This window comes from Taudactylus pleione, unplaced genomic scaffold (assembly GCF_031769625.1).
Source record: "Taudactylus pleione unplaced genomic scaffold, aTauple2 ptg000393l, whole genome shotgun sequence".
Taxonomy (NCBI): Eukaryota; Metazoa; Chordata; class Amphibia; order Anura; family Myobatrachidae; genus Taudactylus; species Taudactylus pleione.
In genome coordinates this window covers 12449761-12473739 of record NW_028284794.1, presented here as the reverse complement: position 1 = coordinate 12473739, position 23979 = coordinate 12449761, and the positions used below count along the sequence as shown (strand labels likewise).

At 38.7% G+C, this 23979-nt stretch overlaps 1 protein-coding gene across 1 annotated transcript in view; it reads left to right on the top strand.

The window, feature by feature from the left end:
- LOC148507484 (uncharacterized) overlaps positions 1–23979 on the top strand; it is a 94853-nt gene that overhangs the window by 32287 nt on the left and 38587 nt on the right. The window contains 10 exon segments of the mRNA XM_088446119.1: positions 811–1547; positions 1638–4343; positions 5250–6266; positions 6669–8022; positions 9082–10598; positions 11259–12075; positions 12241–12472; positions 13739–14027; positions 17586–17690; positions 20698–20816. Of these exon segments, the coding sequence (XP_088302245.1) occupies positions 811–1547; positions 1638–4343; positions 5250–6266; positions 6669–8022; positions 9082–10598; positions 11259–12075; positions 12241–12472; positions 13739–14027; positions 17586–17690; positions 20698–20816 (8893 nt within the window).

The window sequence follows — 23979 nt, the reverse complement described above, 5'->3', positions numbered from 1 at the left end:
CATTATATCTGATACTACTACTGATTATACTACTGACTCCATCATATCTGACACTACTACTGATTATACTACTGACTCCATTATATCTGACACTACTACTGATTATAGTACTGACTCCATTATATCTTACACTACTACTGAGTATACCACTGACTCCATTATATCTGACACTATTACTGATTATACTACTGACTCCATTATATCAGACACTACTACTGATTATAGTACTGACTCCATTATATCTTACACTACTACTGAGTATACCACTGACTCCATTATATCTGACACTACTACTGATTATACTACTGACTCCAATATATCTGACATTAATACTGATTATACTACTGACTCCATTATATCTGACACTACTACTGAATATACTAATGACTCCATTATATCTGACACTACTACTGATTCTACTACTGACTCCATAGTATCTGATATTACTACTGATTATACTACAGACTCCATTGTTTCTGATACTACTACTGATTATACTACTGACTCCATTGTATCTGATACTACTAATGATTATACAACTGACTCCACTATATCTGACACTACTATTGAGTATACTACTGACTTCATTATATCTAACACTACTACGGAGTATACTACTGACCCCAATATACCTGACACTACTATGGAGTATACTACTGACACCATTATATCTGTGAGTACTAATGAATATACTACTGACGCCATTATATCTGACACTACTACTGATTATACTACTGACTCCATTATATCTGACACTACTACTGAGTATTCTACTGACTCCATTGTATCTGATACTACAACTGAGAATAGTACTGAATCCATTGTATCTGATAATACTACTGAGTATAATACTGAATCCAATAAACCTGACACTACTACTGATTATACTACTGACTCCATTGTTTCTGATACTACTATTGAGTATTCTACTGACTCCATTGTATCTGACACTACCAATGATTATACTACTGACTCCACTATATCTGACACTACTATTGAGTATACTAATGACTTTATTACATCTAACACTGCTATGGAGTATACTACTGACTCCATTATATCTGATACTACTACTGAGCTTACTACTGACCCCAATATACCAGACATTACAACCAAATATACTACTGACTCAATTATATCTGATATTACCAAAGAATTTACTACTGACTCCATTATATCTGTCAGTACTAATGAATATACTACTGAAGCCATTATATCTGCCACTACTACTGAGTATTCTACTGACTCCATTGTATCTGATAATACTACTGAGTATATCCCTGACTCCAATATATCTGACACTACTACTGAGTATTCTTCTGACTCCATTGTATCAGAAACCACTACTGATTATACTACTAACTCCATTGTATCTAATACTACTACTGAGTATACCACTGAATCCAATATAGCTGACACTACTACTGATTATACTACTGACTCCATTATATCTGACACTACTAATGATTATACTACTGACTCCACTATATCTGACACTACTATTGAGTATACTACTTACTTCATTATATCTAACACTTCTACGGAGTGTACTACTGACCCCAATATACCTGACTCTACAACGGAGTATACTACTGACTCCATTATATCTGATACTACTACTGAATCTAATATACCAGACTTTACAACTGAATATAATACTGACTCCATTGTTTCTGATACTACTACTGAGTACAAAACTGACTCCATTGTATCTGACAATACTACAGAGTATATTACTGACTCCATTGTATCTGATACTACTAATGATTATAATACTGACTCCACTATATCTGACACTACTATTGAGTACACTACTGACTTCATTATATCTAACACTACTACGGAGTATACTACTGACCACAATATACCAGACATTACAACCAAATATACTACTGACTCAATTATATCTGATACTACCAAAGAATTTACTACTGACTCCATATCTGTCAGTACTAATGAATATGCTACTGATGCCATTATATCTGACACTACTACTGAGTATTCTACTGACTCCATTGTATCTGATAATACTACTGAGTATATCCCTGACTCCAATATATCTGACACTACTACTGATTATACTACTAACTCCATTGTATCTAATACTACTACTGAGTATACCACTGAATCCAATATAGCTGACACTACTACTGATTATACTACTGACTCCATAATATCTGACACTACTAATGATTATACTACTGACTCCACTATATCTGATACTACTTCTGATTATACCGCTGACTCCATTATATCTGTCACTACTGCTGAGTTTACTATTGACTCCATTGTATCTGATACTACCAATGATTATAACACTGACTCCACTATATCTGACACTACTATTGGGAATACTACTGAATTCATTATATCTAACACTATTACGGAGTGTACTACTGGCCCCAATATACCTGACACTACTACGGAGTATACTACTGATTCCATTATATCTGATACTACTACTGACTTCAATATACCAGACATTACAACCGAAAATACGACTGACTCCATTGTTTCTGATACTACTACTGATTATACTACTGACTCCATTGTATCTGACACTACTACTGAGTATACTACTGAATCCATTGTATCTGATACTGCTAATGATTATAATACTGACTCCACTATATCTGACACTACTATTGAGTATACTACTAACTTCATTATATCTAACTCTACTTCGGAGTATAATACTGACCTCAATATACCTGATACTACTACGGAGTATACTACTGACTCCATTATATCTGATACTACTACTGAGTTTACTACTGAATCCATTGTATCTGATACTACTAATGATTATAATACTGACTCCACTATATCTGACACTACTATTGAGTATACTACTAACTTCATTATATCTAACTCTACTTCGGAGTATAATACTGACCTCAATATACCTGATTCTACTACGGAGTATACTACTGACTCCATTATATCTGATACTACTACTGAGTTTACTACTGACTCCAATATACCAGACATTACAGCCATATATACTACTCACTCAATTATATCTGATACTACCAAAGAATTTACTACTGACTCCAGTATATCTGTCAGTACTAATGAATATTCTACTGACGCCCTTATATCTGACACTACTACTAAGTATTCTTCTGACTCCATTGTATCTGATAATACTACAAATTATATCAATGACTCCAAACTATCTGACACTACTACTGAGTATTTTACTGACTCCATTGTATCAGACACCATTAATGATTATACTACTAACTCAATTGTATCTGATACTACTACTGAGAATACCACTAAATCCAATATAGCTGACACTACTACTGATTATACTACTGACTCCATTATATCTGACAATACTAATGATTATACTACTGACTCCAATACATCTGACACTACTATTGAGTATACTAATGACTTCATTACATCTAATACTGCTATGGAGTATATTACTGACCCTAATATACCTGACACTACTACGGAGTATACTACTGACTCCATTATATCTGATATTACCAAAGAATTTACTACTGACTCCATTATATCTGTCAGTACTAATGAATACACTACTGAAGCCATTATATCTGAAACTACTACTGAGTATTCTACTGACTCCATTGTATCTGATAATACTTCTGAGTATATCCCTGAATCCAATAAAGCTGACACTACTACTGAGTATTCTACTGACTCCATTATATCAGACACCACTACTGATTATACTACTAACTCCATTGTATCTAATACTACTACTGAGTATGCCACTGAATCCAATATAGCTGACACTACTACTGATTATACTACTGACTCCATTATATCTGACACTACTAATGAATATACTACTGACTCCACTATATCTGACACTACTATTGAGTATACTACTGACTTCATTATATCTAACACTTCTACAGAGTGTACTACTGACCCCAATATACCTGACACTACTACAGAGTATACTACTGATTCCATTATATCTGATACTACTACTGACTCCAATATACCAGACATTACAACCGAATATACTACTGACTCCATTGTATCTGACACTACTACTGAGTATACTACTGAATCCATTGTATCTGATACTACTAATGATTATAATACTGACTCCACTATATCTGACACTACTATTGAGTATACTACTAACTTCATTATATCTAACACTACTTCGGAGTATAATACTGACCTCAATATACCTGACACTACTACGGAGTATACTATTGACTCCATTATATCTGATACTACTACTGAGTTTACTACTGACTCCAAAATACCAGACATTACAACCATATATACTACTCACTCAATTATATCTGATACTACCAAAGAATTTACTTTTGACTCCAGTATATCTGTCAGTACTAATGAATATACAACTGACGCCATTATATCTGACACTACTACTAAGTATTCTACTGACTCCATTGTATCTGATAATACTACAAATTATATCACTGACTCCAAAATATCTGACACTACTACTGAGTATTCTACTGATTCCATTGTATCAGACAACACTAATGATTATACTACTAACTCAATTGTATCTGATACTACTACTGAGAATACCACTAAATCCAATATAGCTGACACTACTACAGATTATACTACTGACTCCATTATATCTGACAATACTAATGATTATACTACTGACTCCAATATATCTGACACTACTATTGAGTATACTAATGACTTCATTACATCTAACACTGCTATGGAGTATACTACTGACCCCAATATACCTGACACTACTACGGAGTATACTACTGACTCCATTATATCTGATACTACTACTGAGTTTACTACTGACTCCAATATACCAGACATTACAACCAAATATAATACTGACTCAATTATATCTGATACTACCAAAGATTTTACTACTGACTCCATTATATCTGTCAGTACTAATGAATACACTACTGACGCCATTATCTCTGACACTACTAGTGAGTATTCTACTGACTCCATTGTATCTGATAATACTACTGAGTATATCCCTGAATCCAATATATCTGACACTACTACTGTGTATTCTACTGACTCCATTATATCAGACACCACTACTGATTATACTACTAACTCCATTGTATCTAATACTACTACTGAGTATACCACTGAATCCAATATAGCTGACACTACTACTGATTATACTACTGACTCCATTATATCTGACACTACTAATGATTATACTACTGACTCCACTATATCTGACACTACTATTGAGTATACTACTGACTTCATTATATCTAACACTACTACAGAGTGTAATACTGACCCCAGTATACCTGACACTACTGCGCAGTATACTACTGATTCCATTATATCTGATACTACTACTGACTCCAATATACCAGATATTACAACCGAATATACTACTGACTCCATTGTATCTGACACTACTACTGAGTATACTACTGAATCCATTGTATCTGATACTACTAATGATTATAATTCTGACTCCACTATATCTGACACTCCTACGGAGTATACTACTGACTCCATTATATCTGATACTACTACTGAGTTTACTACTGACTCCAATATACCAGACATTACAACCATATATACTACTCACTCAATTATATCTGATACTACCAAAGAATTTACTACTGACTCCAGTATATCTGTCAGTACTAATGAATATACTACTGACGCCATTAAATCTGACACTAATGCTGAGTATTCTACTGACCCCATTGTATCTGATAATACTACAAATTATATCACTGACTCCAAAATATCTGACACTACTACTGAGTATTCTACTGAATCCATTGTATCAGACACCACATATGATTATACTACTAACTCTATTGTATCTGATACTACTACTGAGAATACCACTAAATCCAATATACCTGACACTACTACGGAGTACACTACTGATTCCATTATATCTGATACTACTACTGACTCCAATATACCAGACATTACAACCGAATATACTACTGTCTCCATTGTATTTGACACTACTACTGAGTATACTGCTGACTTAATTGTATCTGATACTACTAATGATTATAATACTGACTCCACTATATCTGACACTACTATTGAGTACACTACTGACGTCATTATATCTAACACTACTACGGAGTATACTACTGACCTCAGTATACCAGACACTACTACGGAGTATACAACTGACCTCAAAATACCTGACATTACAATGGAGTATACTTCTGACTCCATTATATCTGATTCTACTACTGAGTTTACTACTGACTCCAATATACCAGACATTACAACCAAATATATTACTCACTCAATTATATCTGGTACTACCAAAGAATTTACTACTGACTCCAGGATATCTGTCAGTACTAATGAATATACTACTGACGCCATTATATCTGACACTACTACTGAGTATTCTACTGATTCCATTGTATCTGATAATACTTCTGAGTATATCCCTGAATCCAATAAAGCTGACACTACTACTGAGTATTCTACTGACTCCATTATATCAGACACCACTACTGATTATACTACTAACTCCATTGTATCTAATACTACTACTGAGTATGCCACTGAATCCAATATAGCTGACACTACTACTGATTATACTACTGACTCCATTATATCTGACACTACTAATGAATATACTACTGACTCCACTATATCTGACACTACTATTGAGTATACTACTGACTTCATTATATCTAACACTTCTACAGAGTGTACTACTGACCCCAATATACCTGACACTACTACAGAGTATACTACTGATTCCATTATATCTGATACTACTACTGACTCCAATATACCAGACATTACAACCGAATATACTACTGACTCCATTGTATCTGACACTACTACTGAGTATACTACTGAATCCATTGTATCTGATACTACTAATGATTATAATACTGACTCCACTATATCTGACACTACTATTGAGTATACTACTAACTTCATTATATCTAACACTACTTCGGAGTATAATACTGACCTCAATATACCTGACACTACTACGGAGTATACTATTGACTCCATTATATCTGATACTACTACTGAGTTTACTACTGACTCCAAAATACCAGACATTACAACCATATATACTACTCACTCAATTATATCTGATACTACCAAAGAATTTACTTCTGACTCCAGTATATCTGTCAGTACTAATGAATATACAACTGACGCCATTATATCTGACACTACTACTAAGTATTCTACTGACTCCATTGTATCTGATAATACTACAAATTATATCACTGACTCCAAAATATCTGACACTACTACTGAGTATTCTACTGACTCCATTGTATCAGACAACACTAATGATTATACTACTAACTCAATTGTATCTGATACTACTACTGAGAATACCACTAAATCCAATATAGCTGACACTACTACAGATTATACTACTGACTCCATTATATCTGACAATACTAATGATTATACTACTGACTCCAATATATCTGACACTACTATTGAGTATACTAATGACTTCATTACATCTAACACTGCTATGGAGTATACTACTGACCCCAATATACCTGACACTACTACGGAGTATACTACTGACTCCATTATATCTGATACTACTACTGAGTTTACTACTGACTCCAATATACCAGACATTACAACCAAATATACTACTGACTCAATTATATCTGATACTACCAAAGATTTTACTACTGACTCCATTATATCTGTCAGTACTAATGAATACACTACTGACGCCATTATCTCTGACACTACTAGTGAGTATTCTACTGACTCCATTGTATCTGATAATACTACTGAGTATATCCCTGAATCCAATATATCTGACACTACTACTGAGTATTCTACTGACTCCATTATATCAGACACCACTACTGATTATACTACTAACTCCATTGTATCTAATACTACTACTGAGTATACCACTGAATCCAATATAGCTGACACTACTACTGATTATACTACTGACTCCATTATATCTGACACTACTAATGATTATACTACTGACTCCACTATATCTGACACTACTATTGAGTATACTACTGACTTCATTATATCTAACACTACTACAGAGTGTAATACTGACCCCAGTATACCTGACACTACTGCGCAGTATACTACTGATTCCATTATATCTGATACTACTACTGACTCCAATATACCAGACATTACAACCGAATATACTACTGACTCCATTGTATCTGACACTACTACTGAGTATACTACTGAATCCATTGTATCTGATACTACTAATGATTATAATTCTGACTCCACTATATCTGACACTCCTACGGAGTATACTACTGACTCCATTATATCTGATACTACTACTGAGTTTACTACTGACTCCAATATACCAGACATTACAACCATATATACTACTCACTCAATTATATCTGATACTACCAAAGAATTTACTACTGACTCCAGTATATCTGTCAGTACTAATGAATATACTACTGACGCCATTAAATCTGACACTACTGCTGAGTATTCTACTGACCCCATTGTATCTGATAATACTACAAATTATATCACTGACTCCAAAATATCTGACACTACTACTGAGTATTCTACTGAATCCATTGTATCAGACACCACATATGATTATACTACTAACTCTATTGTATCTGATACTACTACTGAGAATACCACTAAATCCAATATACCTGACACTACTACGGAGTACACTACTGATTCCATTATATCTGATACTACTACTGACTCCAATATACCAGACATTACAACCGAATATACTACTGTCTCCATTGTATTTGACACTACTACTGAGTATACTGCTGACTTAATTGTATCTGATACTACTAATGATTATAATACTGACTCCACTATATCTGACACTACTATTGAGTACACTACTGACGTCATTATATCTAACACTACTACGGAGTATACTACTGACCTCAGTATACCTGACACTACTACGGAGTATACAACTGACCTCAAAATACCTGACATTACAATGGAGTATACTTCTGACTCCATTATATCTGATTCTACTACTGAGTTTACTACTGACTCCAATATACCAGACATTACAACCAAATATATTACTCACTCAATTATATCTGGTACTACCAAAGAATTTACTACTGACTCCAGGATATCTGTCAGTACTAATGAATATACTACTGACGCCATTATATCTGACACTACTACTGAGTATTCTACTGATTCCATTGTATCTGATAATACTACTGAGTATGTCACTGACTCCAATATATCTGACATTACTACTGAGTATTCTTCAGACTCCATTGTATCAGACACCACTACTGATTATACTACTAACTCCATTGTATCTGATACTAATACTAAGTATATCACTGATTCAAATTTAGCTGACACTACTACTGATTATACTACTGACTCCATTATATCTGACACCACTAAATATTATACTACTGACTCCTCCATATCTGACACTACTACTGAATATACTAATGACTCCATAGTTTCTGACACTACTACTGATTATACTACTAATTCCATCATATCTGACACTGCTACTGATTATACTACTGACTCCATTTTATCTGATACTAATACTGAGTATAGCAGTGAATCTAATAAACCTGACACTACTACTGATTATACTACTGACACCATTGTATCTGATACTACGACTAATTATACCACTGACTCTATTATATCTGACACTACTACTTATTATACTACTGACTCCATTGTATATGATACTACTACTGAATATATTACTGACTCCAATATAGCTAATAAAACTTCTAATTATACTACTGATTCCATCATATCTGACACTACTACTGAGTATATCACTGACTCCATCATATCTGACAATACTACTGTGTATAGAACTGACTCCATCATATCTGACACTTCTACTGATTATTCTACTGAGTCCATTGTGTCTGACACCACTACTGATTATACTACTGACTCCACTGTATCTGATACTACTACTGAGTATAGTACTGAATCCATTGTATCTGATATTACTACTGAGTATACCACGGAATCCAATATACCTGACACTACTACTAATTATACAACCGACTCCATTATATCTGACACTACTACTGATTATACTACTGACTCCATTATATCTGACACTACTACTGAGAATAATACTGACTCCATTGTATCTGATACTACTACTGAGTATACCACTAACTACAATATAGATGAAACTACATCTAATTATACTACTGACTTCATTATATCTGACATTACTATCGAGTATACATCTAACTCCATTATATCTGACACTACTACTGAGTATACTACTGACTCCTTTGTGTCCGATGCTACTACTCAGTATACTACTGATTACATCATATCTGACACTGCTACTGAGTATACTAATGACTCAATTGTATCTGATACTACTAATAATTATACCACTGACTCCACTATATCTGACACTACTATTGAGTATACTACTTTCATTAAATATAACACTACTACAGAGTATTACACTGACTCCAATATACCTGACATTACTACGGAGTATACTGGTGACTCCATTCTATTTGATACTACTACTGAGTTTACTACTGACTCCAATGTACCAGAAATTACAACCGAATATACTACTGACTCCATTATATCTGATACTACCAAAGAATATACTCCTGACTCATTTATATCTGTCAGTACTAATGAATATACTAAGAATGACGCCATTATGTCTGACACAACTACTGATTATACTACTGACTCAATGATATCTGACATTACTACTGAGTATACTACTGACTCCATTGTATATGATACTACTACTGAGTATACTACTGACTCCAATATACCTGACACTACAACTGATTATACTACTGACTCCATCATATCTGACACTGCTACTGAGTACACCACTTACTCCATGATATCTGACACTACTATGGAGTATTCTACTGACTCCATTATATCTGATACTACCAAAAAATATACTACTGACTCCATTATATCTATCAGTACTAATGAATATACTACTGACACAATTATAAAAGCCACTTCTATTGTTTTTACTACTGACTCCATTATATCTGACACTAAAACTAAGTATTCTACTGACTCCATTGTATCTGATACTACTACTGAGTATAGTACTGAATCCATTGTATCTGATACTACTACTGATTATACCACTGAATCCAATATACCTGACACTACTACTTATTATACTACTGACTCCATTATATTTGACACTACTACTGATTATACCGCTGACTCCATTATATCTGTCACTACTGCTGAGTGTACCACTGACTCCATTGTATCTGATACTACTATTGGGTATTCCACTGAATCCAATATAGCTGACACTACTACCAATTATACTACTGAGTCAATCATATCTGATATTAGTACGGAGTATACTACTGACTCCATTATATCAGACACTACTACTGAGTATACTACTGACTCCATTGTATCTGATACTACCAATGATTATAATATTGACTCCACTATATCTGACACTACTATTGAGTATACTACTGACTGTATTATATCTAACACTACTACGGAGTATACTACTGACCTCAGTATACCTGACACTACTACGGAGTATACTACTGACTCCATTATATCTGATACTTCTACTGAGTTTACTACTGACTCCACTATACAAGACATTACAACCAACTATACTACTCACTCAATTATATCTGATACTACCAAAGAATTTACTACTGACTCCAGTATATCTGTCAGTACTAATGAATATACTACTGATGCCATTATATCTCACAGTACTACTGAATATTCTACTGATTCCATTGTATCTGATAATACTACTGAGTATACTAATGACTCCATTGTATCTGATACTACTACTGATTATACTTCTGACTCCATTGTATCTGATACTACTACTGATTATACTACTGACTCCATTGTGTCTGACACTACTACTGAGCATACTAATGACTCCATTTTATCTGATACTACTACTGAGTATTCTACTGACTCCATTGTTTCTGACACTAGTACTGATTATACTACTGACTCCATTGTATCTGACACTACTTCTGAGTATACTAATGACTCCATTGTATCTGATACTACTAATGATTATACTACTGACTCTACTACATCTGACACTGCTATGGAGTATACTACTGATACTACTGACCCCAATATACCTGACACTACTACAGAGCATACAACTGACTCCATAATATCTGTGATTACTAATGAATATACTACTGAATCCATTATATTTGATGCTGCTACTGATTATTCTACTGACTCTATTGTACCTGACACTACTTCTAAGTATACTAATGACTCCATTGTATCTGATACTACTAATGATTATACTACTGACTCCACTAGATCTGACACTGCTATGGAGTATACTACTGACCCCAATATACCTGACACTACTACAGAGCATACTACTGACTCCATTATATCTGTGATTACTACTGAGTATGCTACTGACTCCATTGTATCTGATACTACTGCTGAGTATAAAACTGACTCCAATATAGCTGACACTACTACTTATAATACTTCTGACTCCATTGTATCTGACACCACTACTGATTATACTACTGACTCCATTGTATCTGATAGTACTACTGAGTATAGTACTGAATCTATTGTATCTGATACTACTACAGAGTATACTACTGAATCCAATATACCTGACACTACTACTGATTATACTACTGACTCCATTATATCTGACACTACTACTGAGTATACTACTGACTCCATTGTATCTGATGCTACTATTGATTATACAACTGACTACATCATATCTGATACTACTACTGAGTACACTACTGACTCCATCATATCTGACACTACTACTGATTATACTACTGACTCCATCATATCTGACACTACTACTGATTATACTACTGACTCCATTATATCTGACACTACTACTGATTATACTACTGACTCCATTATATCTGACATTACTACTGATTATACTACAGACTCCATTGTATCTGACACTACTACTGGTTATACTACTGACTCCATTATATCTGACACTACTACTGAGTATACTACTGACTCCATTGTATCTGATACTACTACTGATTATACAACTGACTACATCATATCTTATACTACTACTGAGTATACTACTGACTCCATCATATCTGACACTACTACTGATTATACTACTGACTCCATTATATCTGACATTACTACTGATTATACTACTGACTCCATTGTATCTGACACTACTACTGAGTATTCTACTGACTCCATTATATCTGACACTACTACTGATTATGCTACTGACTCCATTATATCTGACACTACTAGTGATTATACTACTGACTCCACTATATCTGATACTACTACTGATTATGCTACTGACTCCATTATATCTGACACTACTACTGCTTATACTACTGACTCCATTGTATCTGAAACTACTACTGAGTATAGCACTGACTCCATTGTATCTGAAACTACTACTGATTATACTACTGACTCCATTATATCTGACACTACTACTGATTATACTACTTACTCCATTATATCTGACACTACTACGATTTATACTAACTTCATTATATCTGACACTACTACTGAGTATACTACTGACTTCATTGAATCTGAAACTACTACTGAGTATACCACTGACTCCATTATATCTGACACTACTACTGATTATGCTACTGACTACATTGTATCTGATACTACTACTGCTTATACTACTGACTCCATTGTATCTGATACTACTACTGAGTATACTACTGACTCCATTATATCTGTTACTACTACTGAGTATACTACTGACTCCATTGTATCTGATACTACTACTGAGTATACTACTGTCTCCATTATATCTAACACTAGTCCTGAATATACTTTTGACTCTATCATATCTGACACTACTGCTGGTTATATTACTACCTCAGTTACATATAATACTACTACTGAATATACTACAGTGGAAATAACCATGGCTGGACTTTCTACTCCTTCCCCAACTATCTTTACTGGGTCTACAACTCAATCTACTAAATTCATATCATTGAACACAAAGGATTCTTCACTGAATACAAGCATTCTATCCCTGGGTACCCACACCTGGCCTCCTGCTACTAGTGTTGGTCAGTCTATTTATATTTTTTTATACTGAAATGGAATACAGATATGTAAGTAATTATTTTGTCATTTCATATATAGCTCCGGAAATTCATGGTACAATTTTATCAACAACCAATTAGAAAGGTTCTGCAAAGTTATATCATTATATACAGTTGAGTAAAGTAAAAGCATCTCGTAGTATTTTCCAATGTTCACTGTACATCACACATGTTGTATCACCCAAAATGTCCAGGAGGAAGCTGGGAAGAAATGGGGTCAAGGAGGAAGGTGGTGGGTCTAGATGAAGATACAGTATGTGGATGTGTACTTTGTTCTCGATGGTTGGGGAGAAGATAAATTGGGTAGGAAAGCAATGCTAAGCTAGGAGGAAGGGATGGCATTATGGATGGGTTCAATGTTGGTAATAAAGTTGATGGTAAAGTCATTGGCAGAAAGGAGGGAATAAAGGGGAGGAACAGAGGCAGAGGAGGAGGAGTCGGTTGGAGGTTAGAGATTTAAACCTGCCTTAAAGTAAGGCTGAACTATAAAAAGGAAAGCCTGAGTTTGATATCAGGTAGTAAGTGACTTTCTCCATTACCAGTCAGCTGTGTGGGAGTGTGAATGTAGTTATTGGGTATAGAGAGCCAGGGTTGGGATGATGACTATAGGAGTCTAATGGCCATATCCAATTAGCCGCGAAAAGCTGCGTTTTGGTGAAAAAAGTTTGCACGTGCAAACTTTTTGCACAAAAATGTGTATTGTGCAGTCTTATTGCTGAAGTTGTCGGATGTGAGAAAACTCCATAGGCAAAAAACAGCAAACTGCTTTCACCACCATCAGAGCAGGTGAAAAAATTTGCAAAATCCCTATTTTTGATAAACAATGTGGGGACCTGTTTTAGAACCCCTTGGACAGCCTCTCCCCTAATGGCAAATTAGGCAGAAATAATTATTTTTCTAATTAGCTTAATTTGGGCAATAACGATGTCATTAAGGACACAAAAATATACTTGCACCCATTTTCCTGTACCCCTAATTTAACTGCTGCATTTATTTTGCCCCCCCAAAACAAAGTTTTTTATAATTTTTCCATTGTTATACAAATATGCATATAACAGCCATTTAGCACAATTTAAGAACCCCAAATACGTTTATTAGGGCCATTAATACACTTCTAAATTGATTTCCTATGTCACTTAGCCTTTTTATGGAGTACAGGCAGATGTCCCCAAACCTTGGTGTACTTTTCGCTGGTTTCTCCACTACCAGTCTCCATGTGAATGCATTTTTGCGTCTTTTGTAATAGGACAGTGCGAAAACCGGGAGCGCACAAACAAAAGCTGAGGAGATCGCAACAAAGCAGGTCAATTGTGCGAAAACATCTCCGGCGTTAAGTTTGCGCCTTTTCACGGCTAATTGGATATGGCCCTAAGAGTGGCAGCTGGAGGAGTGAGTCAAAAACAGAGGTGAGAGTGAAATCTTATTTAGGGCTAAATTATTATTAATATTATTACCAGTTATTTATATAGCGCACACATATTCTGCAGCGCTTTACAGAGAATATTTGGTCATTCACATCAGTCCCTGCCCCAGTGGAGCTTACACTCTATATTCCCTACCACATACACACTAGGGTTAACTTTGTTGGGAGCCAAATAACCTACCAGTATATATTTAGATTGTGGGAGAAAACTGGAGCACACAGAGGAAACCAACGCAAGCACAGTTAGGGCTGTAGTGGGAATCGAACCCACGACCTCAGTGCTGTGAGGCAGTAAACTAACCATTACACCACCTGTGCTGCCCAGAATAGGGTGTATATGGGAGAGAGGAGTGTATACAGCCAAGGAAAAGAAAAGGGTGGGGTGGAAGGCATCAAGGTAGCACTTGGTGAGAGTCAACTTGGGAGCATGAGGAGGTAATAGAGGAAGGGAAAGGTTGAAGAAAAATATGGTGGTCGGAAAAAGAAAGGGGGAAGTTAGTGAAGTTAAATAGTTCAAAGCAGTGGGTTAAAATTATGTCCAGAGATCACTGGAGTAGGAGAAGGTACATTGGGTGGGGCCATAGGAGGAAGAGAGAAAGAGCAGATTAGAAGCTGCAGCAACTGTGGGATTGTTCAGTAGGATATTGACGTAACCCAGGAGGGAAAGGTGGAGGGTTAGAGGTGAGGTAGAGGGGGAACCAGGTGGCAAACTCATTTAAAACGTGGGATGAGGGATCATGGGGTTAGTTAGATGGCCACAAAAGTGAATAGAGTACAAGATGTAGAAGTAAGGAGTGCACTCCTGCGCTATCTCCATAATTGCTCCTCTAAAGAAACATCTGTCCTTACCAAGATGGCTGCCTGTTAAATCTTCTACGCATGGGTGACACCATCTTGTCACTGTGTGTAAGCGCCACAGTGGGACATGGACTTGTCCTACTTAGCTCCTGAGAGACCCTGTGATATACCTCAGAGATACCTGCTACAAAGCGTACTGCTACTTATATACGTGCACCGCTACCCTGTACAATTATTGGCTGGAGACTCGTTTGTTCCACTCAAGCACTACTCCATCCAGATACCACGTGTTCTGTATGTAAACAGTGAGTACAGCTGTACAGACACACTGCTGCACAATAAACCATATTACTGGTTAAATCTTTAGCTGTATGTTGCATCTGGGATTCCACTAGTGTGTATTATTTACTCTGCTTACCATCATCCAAACGGGGTTCCAGTCAATAGATCTACAGTACAGTAAAATTTCTAGATAGACATCACATTGTAGACAATCAATAGGTAGACAGGGACAAAAGGTCAACATGGATGAAGATAGACAGGTACAAAAGGTCAACAGGCTCAAAAGGTTGACACTGAAATGGTTGACTTAAAAATGGTCAACACATTTTTTGTTTGTTTTTTTAGGGTTAGGCACGGACTGGAGGGTAGGGGTTAGGCTCTAGGAGGGATGGTTAGAGTTAGACACTTACCCCGATGGTTAGGGTTAAGCACTAGGAGAGAGAAATTTCTGATCGTAACAGCTAGTTTGCGCACGCGCATTGCGAATTTTACGCATACGCAGTTTAGCGAACATCGGCTGTGTACGTGCGGCCGCAACGACCGACTCTGAATGGGGTCCAAAGTACCAGCCAACCAGCTCCTAAATGTCATTTTTCAAACACAGCCTGCAACATGGTTGTTGAGAGCTGATTGGCTGGTACTTTATCTCTGTTCATTTTATCTCCATCTAAAGCTAGGTAAATTGACCCCATAGGGAGAGAATATGTACAAATAACGTGGCAAAAACAATAATAGTAACTCTTTGTAGCAATGTCTATAACTTGAGAAATATTATCATTTTTTATATTAAAAAATATATAAATTTACTTAAAAATTTCAGATTTCAGTTTCTACTGTCTATCAGGTTATCTCATTGTTCACCCTTATTGCGATGATTTCTTGGTGCTTCTCAAGGGATTGTGATGTAGGACCTTTGTCATTTCTCAACTCCCTACCTGTATATACGTCATAATACAGTATATAAACCCTATGGAAATGTGCATTAATGACTTATTTCTGCCTTCTGCCTCTCCCTTTAGGGAATGTCTGTGAGAATGGCGGCTTTTTCAATGGCAGATATTGCATTTGCCAAGAGCTCTTCTTTGGGAGCAAATGTGAATTTATTATAAATGAAATAAGACCAGGTGTGTATAGAAGTGTTGGCTTTGAATTTTCTGATATGTACAGTTAGTAGAGTACATTTATGACCTGCCCCATGCACCTCCCTTCTGTGATCTCCCGGCAGTGAGGCCTAAATACTAGGCATGTATAGATTATCGTCTTTTCCAGATGTGAGCCCCACTACAATAACCTGCACTCATCGTGGATCAAAATCACCCAAAGCCTAACACCAGACGCATATGAAACACACATACAGCAAGACTGCATTGCAGTGGGTTCCACAAAAGGTCGACAATAAAAAAAGGTCAACACCATAATGTTGACATGGAAAAAGGTACACAGTACAAAAGGTCGACAGGTACAAAAGGTCAACAGGTTCAAAAGGTCAACATGGAAATGGTCAACACAGAAATGGTCAACTTTTTTTGTTTTTAGGTTTAGGGTTAGGCACTTACTGGAGGGTTAGGATTATTTACTAGGAGGAATGGTTAGGGTTAGGCACTTACTGGAGGGTTAGGATTAGGTACTAGGAGGGATGGTAGGGTTAGGCACTTACTGGAGGGTTAGGATTAGGTACTAGGAGGGATGGTAGGGTTAGGCACTTACTGGAGGGTTAGGATTAGGTACTAGGAGGGATGGTAGGGTTAGGCACTTACTGGAGGGTTAGGATTAGGTACTAGGAGGCAGGGGCTGGCTGGCAACTTTTAGCCTGGGGGGCAAATGCATGCAGGCGGCCCTGGCAGAGGAGTAGCGTGTGTGTCCGAAGAATATGCGTGCTACGGCGCCCCCCCCAGTGTTCCAGGGAGGAGGCGGGTCCATATGGGATTAATGTAAGGTAAAAATAAAGATTAGGGCAGCCCCCTGTCATAGTGCCCATATGCAGTGCCCCCATGTGCCACAGGAGAGGACACCCTTATGCAGGCCTCCAGTAGTGCCCCCAGTAGTAGTCCCCCCCTTGAAGTGCCCCCAGTAGTAGTAGTCCTCCCCCTTTGTAGTGCCCCAGTAGTAGTAGTCCCTCCATTTAGAGTGCCCCCAGTAGTAGTAGTCCCCCCCTTTGTAGTGCCCCCTTTAGTAGTAGTCCCCACCTTGTAGTGCCCCCAGTAGTAGTAGTCCCCCCCTGTTGTGCCCCCAGTAGTAGACCCCCCTTGTAGTGTCCCCAGTAGAAGCAGTCCCCAGTAGTAGTAGTCCCCCACCCCCCTTGTAGTGCCCCCAGTAGTAGTAGTAGTCCCCTTATAGTGTCCCCAGTAGTAGTCCCCAGTAGTAGTAGTCCCCTCCCCCTTGTAGTGCCCCCAGCAGTAGTCCCCACTTGTAGGTCCCCCAGTAGTAGTAGTCCCCCCCCTTGTAGTGCCCCCAATAGTTGTAGTCCCCCACCCCCCTTGTAATGCACCCAGTAGTAGTAGTCCCTCCTTTGTAGTGCCCCCAGTAGTGCCAGACACCCCCCCAGTAGACACATGTAATATAAAAAACAAAATAAAAAAAAACCACTTACCTGAATCCCCGCTCCCGCCGCCGCCATCTGCTCCTCCGTCTGTCCTCCAAGGCCGGGCCGCTCTGCATTATGGGAGAGACATCATATGACATCATGACGTCTCTCCCACACAGCTGTCGCAGCCGGCAGCTGTGTGTTTGTCAGTCATAGTGACACAGACTGCACCGGCTCGCGGCCCGCATGACACTGCGGCCAGGGGGGCACATGGCACCCTGCCCCCCGGCCCAGCCCTCCACTGCTAGGAGGGATGGTAGGGTTAGGCACTTACTGGAGGGTTAGGATTAGGTACTAGGAGGGATGGTTAGGGTTAGGCACTTACCTAGATGGTTAGTCACTAGAAGGGATGGTTAGGGTTAGGCACTTACTTGTGAGGGTTAGGATTAGGTACTAGGAGGGATGGTTAGGGTTAGGCACTTACCTAGATGGTTAGTCACTAGGAGGGATGGTTAGGCACTTACTGGAGGGGTTAGGATTAGGTATTAGGAGGGATGGTAGGGTTAGGCACTTACCTAGATGGTTAGTCACCAGGAGGGATGGTTAGGCACTTACTGGAGGGTTAGGATTAGGTACTAGGAGGGATGGTAGGGTTAGGCACTTACTGGAGGGTTAGGATTAGGTACTAGGATGGATGGTTAGGGTTAGGCACTTACCTAGATGGTTGGTCACTAGGAGGGACTGTTAGGGTTAGGCACCAAGGGGAGGTTTAGAGTGAAGATTATGGTTAGACCATTTTTGTGTCAACCATTTCATGTTGACCAAATGAGTGTCGACCTTTTGTATCTCACCTGATTGCTGTAGCTCCTACTACATTATATGGGTTGGGTATGGGAGGCTGACAGTCAGGATGCTGGCTGTCAAAACCCCGATAGCAGCATCCCGATGCTTAGAAGCCTGACAGGGGCTCTGTAAGTATACTAACCCTCTCCCTTCACCCCCTAACCTTCTACTCCCCGCACCCGTACCTCCCGTTAGTGCAGAAACCTAACTCTTCCCCCTTAGTGCCGAAACCTAACCCTCCCCCCTTTGTGCCTAACCGTAATCCCCACGGTGGTGCCTAAGCTTAACTTCGCCTGTCCGCAGCCTAACCCTGACCTCCCCCCACCCCCTGCAGCTCAACTGATGTCGGGATTCCGGCACCGGTGTTCTTGCCGCAGGTTGGGATTCCGGCACCGGGATTTTGACCGTCTGCATCCCGCCCAGCGGCCAATTAACCACATCCCCATTATACAGCATGCATGTTACTATTTAAAATGACCATTTTTTTAAGATAACAGAAGTCACTATTTATTTAGTAGAAATCATTGCAAACTTTTCGGATACAGGCGCCTTACTGCCTGGAGCCATTAAAACTCTCGCCTTTACAGTACTTTTATTATTGTTATTTGCAAAACTATTCTGCTCTTATCTATTTTATGTGTAACGGTACCACCCAATAATTACATGACCATTCTGATAATCCTATATCATCTATTGCTGATTCATGCCAGTGAGTGAAGCTGCATTTGTGTCTGTAATAGGCATTTTATAATGTTCTGTTACAGTTAAAGTCGTCATCACTGTAGACATCACAGTTTATATTGTGAATGAAGAGTTTACGGATGAACTGAAGAACGGAACTACCGCTACATATAAAAACTTTACAGATAGGTTTACAGGACAGGTGGGTCCGGCCAGTACAAAATATGTTTCTGTATAATTTTGATGTCACTGTTAAGAGAGAACTAGAATTCAGACTACAATTATGATTCTCATTTAAATACAGGGCTGTGGGGGGGGGGGGGGGGGGTCAGAGGTTACTTTTCATACTTCACTTCCAGGAGATATGGAGGGCAGTATATAAGGAGAAGATGAGCATAACTCAATTGCAAGTGGCATAATCATGCATGATTATGCCAATTACATCATTATGCTTCTGCCCTGTTTGTTTACTGAGGTAGTAGGGACTTCACAGCTCAATTTACATAATAGCAGCTATCTCTGCCAAACCTTGAAGAAGGCCCTGCAACAGAAATCTTGAGGGCCCAATACACTCATGTATTTGCCCCACTCATTCCTCCCTGGTAGGTACAGAGTTGAAATAAGGAATAATAACAATGCACATATGAATTCAATTCCTCACTGTGCATTGCAATTTATAAGAGTCCTCTTAATTTCAAGGACGCAAAATTATTAAGTGGTATGCCGCACTGCACCCCAGTTCTCATTGTATGAACACATTGTGCCCCCAGTTCACATTGTATGACACATTGTGCCCCCAGTTCACATTGTATGACACATTGCACCCCCAGTTCACATTGCATGACACATTGTGCCCCAGTTCACATTGTAGCCCACACTATGCCACCTGCTCACATTGTATGACACATTGTGCCCCCAGTTCACATTGTATGACACACTGCACCCCCAGTTCACATTGTATGACACATTGTGCCCCCAGTTCACATTGTATGACACATTGTCCCCCAGTTCTCATTGTATGACACATTGTGCCCACAGTTCACATTGTAGCCATACTATGCCACCAGCTCACATTGTATGACACATTGTGCCCCTAGTTCACATTGTAGCCCACACTATGCCCCCAGCTCACATTGTATGACACATTGTGCCCCCAGTTCACATTGTATGACACATTGTGCCCCCAGTTCACATTGTAGCCCACACTATGCCCCCAGCTCACATTGTATGACACATTGTGCCCCAAGTTCACATTGTATGACACACTGCACCCCCATTTCACATTGTATGACACATTGCACCCCCAGTTCATATTGCATGACACATTGTGCCCCAGTTCACATTGTAGCCCACACTATGCCACCAGCTCACATTGTATGACACATTGCACCCCAGTTCACATTGTATGACACACTGCACCCCCAGTTCACATTGTATGACACATTGTGCCCCCAGTTCACATTGTATGACACATTGTGCCCCCAGTTCTCATTATATGACACATTGTGCCCACAGTTCACATTGTAGCCATACTATGCCACCAGCTCACATTGTATGACACATTGTGCCCCCAGTTCACATTGTAGCCCACACTATGCCCCCAGCTCACATTGTATGACACATTGTGCCCCCAGTTCACATTGTATGACACATTGTGCCCCCCGTTCACATTGTAGCCCATACTATGCCCCCAGCTCACATTGTATGACACATTGTGCTCCCAGTTCACATTGTAGCACACACTATGCCCCCAGTTCACAATGTAGCCTACACTATGCCCCCAGTTCACATTGTAGCCTACACTATGCCCCAGTTCACACTGTAGCCCACACTATGCCCCGTTTTCATTTTATGACACATTGTGCCCAAGTTCACATTGTAACCCACACTATGCCCTCAGTTCTCATTGTAGCCCTCCACACTGTGCCCCCAGTTAACATTGTATGTCACATTAGGCCCCCAGTTCACATTGTAGCCCACACTGTGCCCCCAGTTCACATTGTAGCCCACACTATGCCCCCAGTTCACATTGTAGCCCACACTATGCCCCCAGTTCACATTGTAGCCCACACTATGCCCCCAGTTCACATTGTAGCCCAGACTATGTCCTCAGTTCACATTGTAGCCTACAGTATGCCCCCAGTTCACAATATATGACACATTGTGCCCCTAGTTCACATTAACTCCCATTAAACCCCCTAATTCTCATTGTAAGTCAGAGTAGCCCCACACTGTTTCCCCCCTCTGCTTCCCTCTTCTCTCCTCTCATTTCCTGCAGGATAATCTCACGTACCTGCTTTCCATGTTCCCTCTTCTCATTGACTGCTGCTACTTCTTTTTCTTTTTTTACTCTTCTCTTTTCTGAGTCTGCACCATAAGGGATCAATGACTTGCTGCTCCTGATGGCTCCTCTACATTCTCAGCAATGTGATGTTATTATGTCAAGTTCACCCCTCAGAAGCAGGAAGCTGAGCAGAGCAGAAGCCTCATGTATCATGTCTGGGAGCTGAAAACAGGAGAGTGTGGGTGGTTAGACCCTGCCCCCATTAGTTGTGAATGTGCCCCCCCCCTAAATCTGCCACTAGCCAGGCACCTCTAAACTTTGGGCCTGGTACATGTGTTCCGCTTGTACCCCCCAGGAATCAATCTGACATTGTGAGTGGTTAAGTGATTTTTTAAAATTTTTGTGCCAAGACCATAAATTAGTGGGGCATTAGATGGAGAAATATATAACAGTGCTGGCAGAATATATCCCATCAATCCCATCATATCCATATACACATATGGTGAGTTTTATTTACTGCCACTAGGTGGTGCTGCCCCAGCCATATGAGATAATGACATAAAATCCATTCTCAGCAGCAATTACCGTTCTTAGGGAGATGGGTCAAGCCTTGGAGAGATCAACCAATCAGCTTCTAACTGTCATTTATCTAACACAGTATTTAAAATGGCAGTTAGAAGCTGATTGGTTGCCTTGGGCAACACTCCCACTTTATTTCTCTTCAAGGTATTGTACATCTCCCCGCTCATGTTTATTAGGAGGTGTGATGACCACTGTATCTCAGTGAGGTAAGACCACCTCTCACTTCTACAAAACTGACCCATGACCCTGTCCCCTAATCACTAAGGAGGGACAGATAAGCACCAACCAATCAGCTTCTGTCATTTTTCAAACACAGCCTGTAACATGACAGCTACAAGCTAATTGGCTGGTTCTTTATCTCTGTCCAAAGCCTGATACAGTACATCTCCTCCTACATCAGTACATACACGGAGCTGTGACAAAACAAAAATGATAATGAATGAAAGGGTGGGATAACTGTAACAGTAAATTACGTTTTGAAGTGACCATTTTATTATTG